Here is an 11,183-nt window from a genome sequence, read left to right on the forward strand (position 1 = left end):
AAACGTCTATTATTTTATCTACTATTATACCAGGGGAGAAGAGTCCAAGAAATAATATAGATGTCTATCTCCAACCACTAATAAATGAGTAGTCTGAACTATGGCATGGAGTCATATCCTACGATGCAGCATCTGAACAATCTTTTAACTTACGAGTTGCATTAATGGGGACGATCAATGATTTTTCGGCTTATGGTATGCTTTCTGGTTGGAGCACTAAAGGTAGATTTGCTTGTCCTTGTTGTGCCGAAAATACAGAGGCTTTATGGTTATATAAGGGAAAAAAATTCTCATATATGGGTCATCGTCGTTGGCTACCAGAAAATCACTTATTCCGTCGACAGAAACAGTACTTTGATAATACAGAAGAGATCCGTAAAGCACCTAGAAGGAATACTGGTAGTAATATTTTACAAAAATTACAAAATGTTCAGTTTCATTTGGGCAAATCTAGAAGCTTGAAAAGAGGGCATACTGTAGAATTCAGTGAGCATCATATTTGGAAGAAAAAATCAATTTTCTTTGAGCTACCTTATTGGGAGTATAATTTACTACCACACAATCTTGATGTCATGCATATTGAAAAAAATGTATGTGATAATTTCATTGGCACTTTACTTAATCTTGATAAATCTAAAGATAACTTGAAAGCACGACAAGATTTAGTTGACATTGGAATTAAAAGTGAGCTGTATCCACAAATTCTTGAAGATGGTTCTTGTTTTTTGCCACCAACTTGCTTCACAATGTCGAAAAAAGAGAAACTGATGTTTTGTACTGTAGCGATGGGTACATATATATAGTTATTACAAATTTTTTTATAAATCATTCTTCAATGTATTTAACTATTTAACAACACATGTTGAAGAAAATGCCCGAAAGGTAAAGGCTTATGAGGTGATTGAAATCAACCATTGCCTCAGATCCTAGAGCTAAAGTGAGGACTACTGAGAGGTAGTGTATTGGCCCTAAGTCTAACAGAGTGCAAGGATCTTCTAAACTATACCTCATATAAGGTATAGCCAACCCGACCTCTGAATTGATAGTCCTTTCTGGAAAGGACTACTAGCTAACCCGTTACCCGCCTAGTCTTTTTTTTAAATAATTACATATGGTTTCAATGCATATGAAGAGTAGGGAAGTTGTTTTTATTTAGAAGATATGGCTTACAACTTGGCTTTGAGGCCAAGATGTCTGATCATGTGGGGTATGCAAAAATGTTGACTCACAAATGCAGATTCTTTCGTTATATGATCCTTAAGTGAAGGTTGTTTTATATGTGATGCATGATCAATTTAATTTTTTTAAAACTTGACTCCTTTAAGGGAGCCATGCAATTTTCTTATATTAGAAAATTATAGAGCCTAAAGTTGATTGTAGATTACTTAACATTTTAATGAGTGAAAAAATTAGTTTTGTCCTAAAACATCAACATGTCTAGGCTACCCCCAAGAAATATAAAAGAAGAAACCTAAAAAAAAGCATGTTTTTCTATTATGCAATTAAGTAAACAAATCAACATATGCTTGCATCTATAAATCAACAAAAATAAAAGTATAAATAATGTCCCAGTTATTACAATTAAATTTGAAAGCTGAATTGACTGTCATTATACAACTCAGTTAAATTATTACAGACACTATTTGTGGGGTCTTCAAATTTTGGCTTTTAAATGGACCTTGGGCTTCACCATCAACTGGTATATCCTCTCGATCCACCTCTTCTTTAATTGAAACCCACAAATCTAACACACAACTCCTAAATATATCAAATACATGTTTGAAAAGAAAAAGACTCAAAACCTGTAAGACAAAAGATTAGGAGCATTTTATATATAAAGCATGAGTAATCACCCAGAATTGCATAGCACTTAAAATGTCAAGCACCTGCTTCTATCCTATTGGACACATCTGTTAGGAGGTTTAAGCAGCGCCTACAAAAAAACAATGTTAGAATAATCATGACTTATTTTACACCCTCTTTAATACGGCCACCAATAGAAAAAGTATGTATCTCTACCTTATCCACTTAAGTGTAAATGCCCATAATGCAAATAATGATAATATTCATCACACCACATCATCAAATACATGCGCAGAAAAGAAAAATCACAACTCTAGCATGTCTAAAGGGCTATGCACCTAAGTGTGTGAGGCTTGTGTAGCATGTAACTACACGAGATATTTGATTTTATTTTGGAATGAAAATGTTTAATCTTAATCTAAGAGCGATTTCACTTTAAGTTATTTATGACTTAAATATTTTATTTGATTTTTAGAGGTTTCATATTTAGAAGTGTTATGAAGAATCCATAAAGCAACCACTACTTGCTTTTAGGCAAGCTTGCTACTTATGAGTCCTAAGATACAATGATAAAAACATCCACCTTTTAGGGTGGGGTGATTGATCGTTATATCAAAGAAAACCTAAGTATTTTGTGAGTGTTTTTGGGTTCTCTTAGTGTTTGGATGAGAGAGAAGTGTCTACCTAATAGGGTAAACTAGACGTGCCTAAGGGTTATACTTAGGACTTGGTGAAACTCTCTTGATTTGGTGAGGTGAACTTCAACATATAGAAAATTCCTAAGGGACATTTAAAGGTTATGTTTTAAATGTCATATAAGAGATCATTTGTTATGAGATGCTACTTAGAATTTTAGTCTGAGAATGATGTGTCCAACATATAGCTTTTAGACAAAGTGTTGAAAGATTCTCTTTAACTTTTGAGGCTAGAAAGAAGAGAAGAAAAATGTCCAAAATTTAGCTTTTATACTAGAAGTTGGAGAGTTCCCCCTTAGCTTCTGGAGCTAAAGAGAAATGAATCTCCTACAACTTGGAGGTTTGAGGAGACGGAGATGAAACCTATAGCTGTGAGGCTAACGAAATGAGAATTTCCCCAAGGCTTTTCGAGCCCGTGGAGAAAACTGATGATTTGTGATTTTGGGTCATAGGTCATGGAGCAATTATTGAACTTTGTGTTCAATAATGCAAGATGATTTGCTTAATATAGTAAGGCAAACAAGAAAAGATGACATTTAGATGTGGGCTACAAGTCATGATGAATTTCCTTTGAACTTTTAGATGTTCAAGGAAGAAAGTTTCATTCTTCCAACTTGGGTTGGAGGTATGAAAGGAGGGAAACGCAACTTAGGAGTTGCAAGTTGAAGGATATACTCTAAACTTTTGGTGTTCAAAGAGAAGATACAAGCTCTCCTTGTCACGACCCGACCCGGCTAGCCCGAATTAACGGGGTGTGAGCAGACAGTCGTACGGGAAAACATCATAACATAAACATAATCATTTCATATAAACTTTTATAACATAATTTGAATATCCTCAACACATAAAATAAGAAAGAGCCACTAAGAAAACATCAATATCATAATTGTCCAAATTTGTTTCTTCTCACACAACTAAGAAAACATCAATACCATAATTGTCCAAATTTGTTTCTTCTCGCACAACTACTAAAAACTTAAATCATCAACATTTACATAAACTCTCAAAAACTACATAGATACAGATCAAAGACTCAACAGAAAATATAAAACATAAAAACATTTTTTCTTCTTGAGGTCCTCTATGACGGTAAGTATACTATCAACTTGTAGCCATCACTTCTTAATAATTTCTCCTAAAAAATATTTTCAAATGTAGGATGAGTCAATGCTCAGCAGGTGAAAAACATTTATCTCAAATTTATGAAATATTTTTTTATCTTTCTTAAATATGTCATTAAGCATGAAATAGTAAAATATCAGAATAAACATTTATGAATGATTTTATAAAACAGTTTCAATAATCTTTCTTAAGACATTTTCTTTTTTCCATATCATTATTTTATTTCTTTTTCATAAATTTTTCTTTTCCTTAAATCATTTCATTAAATGCATAACTTTCAAAATCATAATATGATAAATACTCATCCCAGAAGTACCAGTGTTTGTACTAATCAGGTACACAGTCTTTTGGTCATTTCCTTTACCATTTGGTTCCAAAGAACCCCATTATCATTTGGCTTTTGCAAGCTCATTTATCATTTGGCTCTGTAGAACCCCATTACCATTTGTTTGGCACTTCTAGATCAACATGCACTTACACTTTATAATATTTATATTCATCAAAGGATTATAAATTATTCAATGCATCATATAATCTTTAATGTTTTTCGGATAAAGAAACATTTGTATCTCTTAAGCATGAAATTGTTTACTTGCTTTAAAATTCTAAGTAATGTGCCATCTGTATAAACAAGAATTGTAAAGCTAAAGCAATAATAGAAAATTCATGAACATTAATTTATAACATTTTAAAAGTGCAGAAATATTTAATTAAATTTCATAAACTCAATTTAAATGTAATTCACCTACCTTGCAAGTATCGAACCAACTCCACAATGTTGCATGACGTTGTCTAACCACTTGTCTCTACCTTAATCCACACCTAAGGATAGTTACAATTGAACTAAGCACACATCATAATTATTTTTAATAATTAACATAATTAATTTTCTAATTTTGGAATTATTTAAAATCCAAAATTTTGGAAACCCTAAATCTTAAATTTCGCTCAAATCTTTATATCAAAATTATCCCTAAATATTATTTAATAAATATCTTATTAATTTTCGGATTAAATAATTAGGGAAATTATAAAAAATAAAATTTTCATTAAAAATTCAAATTTATGTTTTAAAAACATTCCTAATGCCCTTAGGAATAACTTTTGTAAAAGCACTTTATAGAAATTTAAATTTCTTGTAAAAACCCTATAATTTCATCCTCCAAAATTTTTTTCAATTCATCGCTAAATCATCTCTATTAATCCTTACCTAACAATTTCGTAAAGAAATTTGGAAGAAAATGCATTTTCTAGAAAAACCCTAGAAACTTCGTTCTCAAATAACTTGAGATTTAGAAGAAGAAACGAAATTCTAAGACATACATTCTTTTTCCCTTGATCTCCTTTTCGATTTCCTCTAAATTTTTCGATGGAAAATCACCTCCGGAGCCGCCCGTCGCCCCTACCGTCCGCCCCTTTCATTTCTCTTGGCTGAATCATGCGTGAATAGAGAGGAGAGGGGTTCGGTTGCCTATTAAGTATTAAGAGAAATTGGTTTTTGCAAATGACCCTCTTGCCCTTACTTAAAAAATCCAAGTGTTTCCTAACATAAGCATCTGCTTCTATCCTATTGGCCACATCTATTAGGGGGTTTAAGCAGCGTCTACAAACAAACAATGTTAGAATAATCATGACTTATTTTACCCCTACTTGAACACGGCCACCAACCGAAAAAGTATGTATCTCTACCCTATCCACTTAAGGGTAAATGCCCATAATGCAAATAATGACAATATTCATCACACCACATCATCAAATACATGCGCAGAAAAAAAAATCACAATTCTAGCATGCCTAAAGGGCTATACACCTAAGTGTGTGAGGCTTGTGTAGCATGTAACTACACAAGTTATTTGATTTTATTTTGAAATGAAGATGTTTAATCTTAATCTAAGAGCAATTTCAAAGTTGTTTATGACTTAAATATTTTATTTGATTTTTAGAGGTTTCATATTTATAAGGGTTATGAAGAACCCATAAAGCAGTTACTACTTGCTTTTAGGCAAGCTTGCTACTTATGAGTCCTAAGATACAATGATACAAACATCCACCTTTTGGGGTGGGGTGATTGATCGTTATATCAAAGAAAACCTAAGTATTATTTAGGTGTTTGTGGGTTCTCTTACTGTTTTGATGAGAGAGAAGTGTCTATCTAATAGGGTAAGGTAGACGTGCCTAAGGGTTATACTTAGGACTTTGTGAAGTTCTCTTGATTTGGTGAGGTGAACTTCAACAGATAGAAAATTCCTAAGGGACATTTAAAGGTTATGTATTAAATGTCATATGAGAGATCATTTGTTATGAGATGCTACTTAGAATTTTAGTCTGAGAATGATGTGTCCAACATATAGCTTTGAGACAAAGTGTTGAAAGATTTTCTTCAACTTTTGGAGCTAGAAAGAAGAGAATAAAGATGTCCAAAATTTAGCTTTTATACTAGAAGTTGGAGAGTTCCCCTTTAGCTTTTGGAGCTAAAGAGAAATGAATCTCCTGCAACTTGGAGGTTGGAGGAGGAGATGAAACCTATAGCTGTGAGGCTAACGAAATGAGAATTTCTCCAAGGCTTTTGGAGCCTGTGGAGAAAAGTGATGACTTGTGATTTTGGGTCACAGGTCATGGAGCAGTTATTGAACTTTGTGTTCAATAATGCAAGATGATTTGCCTAATATGGTAAGGAAAACAACAAAATGATGACATTTAGATGTGGGCTACAAGTCATGATGAATTTCCTTTGAACTTTTAGATGTTCAAGGAAGAAAGTTTCATTCTTCCAACTTGGGTTGAAGGTATGAAAGGAGGGAAACCCAACTTAAGAGTTGCAAGTTGAAGGATATATTCTAAACTTTTGGTGTTCAAAGAGAAGATACAAGCTAAGCTCTCCTAATTTGAGTTTAGGAGAATGTAAGAGTTTCCTATGGCTCTTAGCTGGGGAAAGTTGGAGATTTTCTACGATTTTGGCTCTTAGAATATGAAGTGGAAGATGCAATTTATAGATTATAGTTAAAGAAGTCAATTTGCAGTGAAGGAAGGAAAGATTTGTTGAAAGAAGGGAAGATTCCTTGAGGTAATTATTAATTGAGAAGAGTTTACTCACATATTTTGTTAGAAGATAATGATAGAAAGTATAATTGAGATTATGGAAGAATTTATGCCCTTTAATATTATGTAATGTAGATTAATTAGTCAAAAGCCCTCTTTAGAAATGGTTCAAGTAATTTGTGTTAGTTTGAACAATGAAAGGTTTTCATGCTAAGACGAATATTGGAGGTATATTTTAGATAATCAAATATTTGGAAGGAATCTGAACATACAAAAGTATTCAAAGTGGGTAATATAGCATAATTGTTTTATGAAAATTTCAAATTCTTTTCTTTATGTTATTACAATTCCTTTTAATTATTGCAATTAAAGCATGTTATAAGAATTAATTGAAATAATAAAGAAAATTTAAATGTAAATTATAATTATACGTAATTATCATTATATGTATGATATATTTAAATGTTAAATATGCAACAATCCTGAGAATTATTGAATGACTAAGATTATAGTATAATGTATATATGGGTAATAAATTATATAAAAATAAAAGTGATAAAAGAGGAAAAATGTAAATGCATGCAAATTACAGGAGTCCAACCCTATATGGCATTGACTGAGGAAGCAACATACCCGCGCACATTAAATGGAAATAAAAATTGTTGTATCTTTATTGGTACATTTAGATGGTGCTCCTCTACTAAATGAAAAAGGGAAAGTGATAAATGAGAAAATGAAAAATGGATAAATATTAATTTGAAAAAGTAATATGTTATTGGACAAAGATATAATAAAGATCTAACCCATATGAATTGATATATTTGTGTATATGTTAGATAAAAAGAAAGAGAAAAATGCATATAATTCATTATGTATTTTTCATATATAACTGTTATGTTATAAGAATAATTATCCACTGAGTTTAATTTATAAACTCACTCTATTAAACTAACATTTTCAGGTAAGTCTCCTATTAAGTGAAAATGGCAAAAGGAGAGGAGTACGTCTACAAAAGACGGTGCTCAAATGAAAGTAGATAAAATATGTTTATGTTTAAATATATATTCAATGTATAAGTAGTGTTAGTAGCTCTTCAGTTTTTGAGGAATATTAGTCATTACCGTTATGTGCAATTGTGAAAAAATGTATTAACTGTCCGACTTTGTTCCCGCCTTTGAGTTTCCAGACCGGGTTGTGACAACTCCTACGAAAACATTCTCATTTGAAGGATTCTTCTCAATGGATTTCCTTGTTTGAGAGGGTTCTCTCCATGAAGCCTTTCTGATTTGGAGGACCATTATTAATGGCTTTCCTTCTGTGAGAGGATTCCATAATGAAGTCTTATTTGAAGGATTTTTATAATAGTTTTTATTGTTTATTTCTTTCCTTGTTGTTTGTAAATTCTATTTCATAAATAGTGGATTCATGTAAAGAAAATAGAACAACAAATGAATATGATTAAAAATAACTAAAAACAAGATGGATCTACTATATTATAAAAACTAACACAAGGATTAGCAAAAAGAAATTACATGTATAGAACGGTTGAAGTGAAACTTCAGATTAACTAAAAAATTATTCCGTGATGAAAAAGGTTTTTTTTTAAGAAAGGGTGTCATTTTCACCTTTTCGGTTGTTCTCTTTTTCTCATTTTTTATGGCCTGTGAGCAATTGTGATGTTTTCGTAAGCTAACCAAAATTCTTTCCATTGTAGGATTAATCCATATACAATTCATAAATGTTGTAGCTAAGCCCAAAACTAAACTTCAAGTGATTAACATGAGACCAGAACTTTACAAATCAGAAAAAGAAATTTTTGTCCAAATAGTAATGCTTCCAGTAGTTGTATGAGAGACGGTGTGAGAAGGGATCAGCACCAACTCAATCTCCATGCATTTTTAAGATTTAACGGTCTACAAGGCCAAAACTTGAAGGCACCAGGAAGAAACGGCAGTGATTCGGACCATCTGTCATTTCCTCAAATAGCCTTGTGACGTATATAGGTTATCTAATTATTTATGGCTAAGGAGGTTCACCACAAGCTTCTGTATTCAAAGTACTGATTTAGTTCTGGGAACATTGAAATTTAAATATGCAATAACCTCTGGATAATAGAACTTCATTTTTTTCTGTGTTGCATCAATTTTACAGGGACGAATCAAAGTCACAATACTTTTCATTCATTATGAACATTAAATACAACTTCTGCATTGCGAAGTACATGAAGCAAATTAGTTTAACTATAAATTTCAGTGAATCATAAATATCTAAAGATGTATGGAGAAGTAACTTTTACACAAAGATGCATGCATTTGTCCTATATAAAATTAGTAACTTTATCTTCTTCAACTAGGTTCATCTTATGGACATATCCAGCAAGTAATTGCAGCTAATGAGAAGTGATGTTATAACCAAAAAAAAAAACTAAGAACTTTGAAGTACCCAACAATTTGTAACTAATACACACACAAAAAAAAACAAATAGACAATCAATTTCTTCAAGTAAAATGCTTAGACTAATTAAATCTCCACATTATTCTCAAATTTTGAGGAATCAACAACTAAATGTTTCCCTAAATCAACCTTTATGCCGAAATAGGGAGCAGCAGCACGTTCAAGAGAGAAGAGTATTTGCTTGCCAAATGATGATGTTACCGGATATAGCTGTTCAATTTTGGAAAACAAAAATAGAAAGATGAGAAGAGAAGATCATCACCACCTGAATAAAATAAATTTCATGGTTTTGCACAAGCATGAAGATGAAAATCAACATCATGAAAAAACTAAACATAAAGACAAAACAATAGATAATTCCTGAGCCAAAAAGTGCTGAATGCATGCTTCTACTTTTTTTCTCATTTCATGAGAGATGAATAAAAAAAGTGTAATCTTACTTAGCTTAACGAACATACAGCCATCTCATAATGGGCTATATTTGTTTCTAAACACTAATTATTATTGTTGCAAATGTGGCAAAAAAAATCCAAGATTTATCAGATTAAATGAGGATCTTTCTTATTTTGTTTACTATTATTGATTTCTTGTTTGGGATATTCACATTGTGAATCTCCAAGATTTAAGGTTTCCTATTGTATCGTGGTTGTTGCATAAATCCAGCAATGCATGTTTGAATTAATAGGCTTAGGGACAGTGGCGGAGGCAGAAGATTTTTATAAGGGGGGCATAATTTCAATTTTTTATTTTCCCTCAATTTTTTTTTCATCTGGGATTAGAATTGATATTCATAGTTTTAAAAATTTTGTTTATTAAATTTATTAGATTAAAAAGATAGAATATTACAAAAACTTATAATTTGACGAAGAGATCAAATGCCGATCGATGAGAGTACAAAATGGAAGATGAGCAAACTGAAATCCTGTGGAGCATTTTGTCGAATACATTGAATATGCTGTTTGAATTATCAACAATAAAAGCAAGATAAAATGTTTAAGAAAAAACCATCTTTAGCCTGTAACCAGGAAATTATCAGTGCTGAAAGCCTGATAGGCATGCCATCGAACACTTTGGGCAAGCCATTTAGATGCCAATATAAATAAATAAAGAAAATAATTGTCACAAAAAAAAAAGAAATTAATAATAATAATTTAAAACATAGACTACCAGAAAATGAAATAAAATGGTAACATTAATGAAGCATTTAGTCTAACACTTTGTGAGCATCTTTCACAATTTTTTTCCCATTATACCCTCCAAGCATAAGATACTGAAGCTCATCAATGAGGCATCCTTGTAAACTCCCTGCAATGAAACCGAAGCTCATCTGCAATCACCTTCTGCACATGATTCGCAACCTTAATCGCCAACTTCCCGCCGCCGCAGGTCTCCTCCTTGGCTCCTTCCTCAACATCGGCAAGAAAGTGGCTATTCAACAAAAAACATGCAGTTTTGGCTATTCAACAAAAAACATGCAGTTTTTTTTTAGTAAGGTAAAGCAGTAAATAACACTCAGTACAGAGTAGGATAACACTCGATACATAGTACGATAACACTCTGTACATAGTAGGCTATGAGGTAAAGCAGTAAATAACACTCGGTACATAATAGGATAACACTCGGTACAGAGTAGGATAGCACTCGGTACAGAGTAAGATATCACTCGGTACAAAATGGGATGAAATAAACTGTGTTGTCACTTATAACCACCCACTTTTCATGCTTTTTGAAAGCAGTCTGCCATGGATTGATGGTCTTGAGGCTTGTTACCCTTTGCTCTGATTGTAAACTTTCAAGCCGCATATAAAAATTTACCGTAGTCGTAGCATGGCTAAGTGTTGCACGCTACGTAGTGAGGATTGTAGTAATATAAGATATACGATGATTAGAAATAAAAATTGATGTATCTCTCGATGCTAAGTACTCACTCATATCAACCTATAAAATTATGGGGGCTTCAATACCCACCAAAAACTATTAGATATATAATGATACCTGCCGAGATGTATAGGCAAAGTAAAGAGATAGATAGCTTACTGGAGCAATTAATGCGCCGACAAGGTGCAGATA

At 32.2% G+C, this 11,183-nt stretch overlaps 1 protein-coding gene across 2 annotated transcripts in view; it reads right to left on the reverse strand.

Annotated features, from left to right (window-relative positions):
• The window catches only part of LOC110110902 (nudix hydrolase 20, chloroplastic), a 39,463-nt gene that overhangs the window by 25,841 nt on the left and 2,439 nt on the right, over positions 1-11,183 (reverse strand). The window contains exon 4 of one of the 2 annotated variants that reach the window (XM_020842559.2): positions 9,243-9,323. The exons of the other annotated variant lie outside the window; for it this stretch is intronic. Within the exon in view, the coding sequence (XP_020698218.1) occupies positions 9,243-9,323 (81 nt within the window). The remainder of the gene's footprint in view (positions 1-9,242; positions 9,324-11,183) is intronic. 2 annotated transcript variants of the gene reach the window in all.

Source organism: Dendrobium catenatum, unplaced genomic scaffold (assembly GCF_001605985.2).
Source record: "Dendrobium catenatum unplaced genomic scaffold, ASM160598v2 fragScaff_scaffold_743, whole genome shotgun sequence".
NCBI lineage: Eukaryota > Viridiplantae > Streptophyta > Magnoliopsida > Asparagales > Orchidaceae > Dendrobium > Dendrobium catenatum.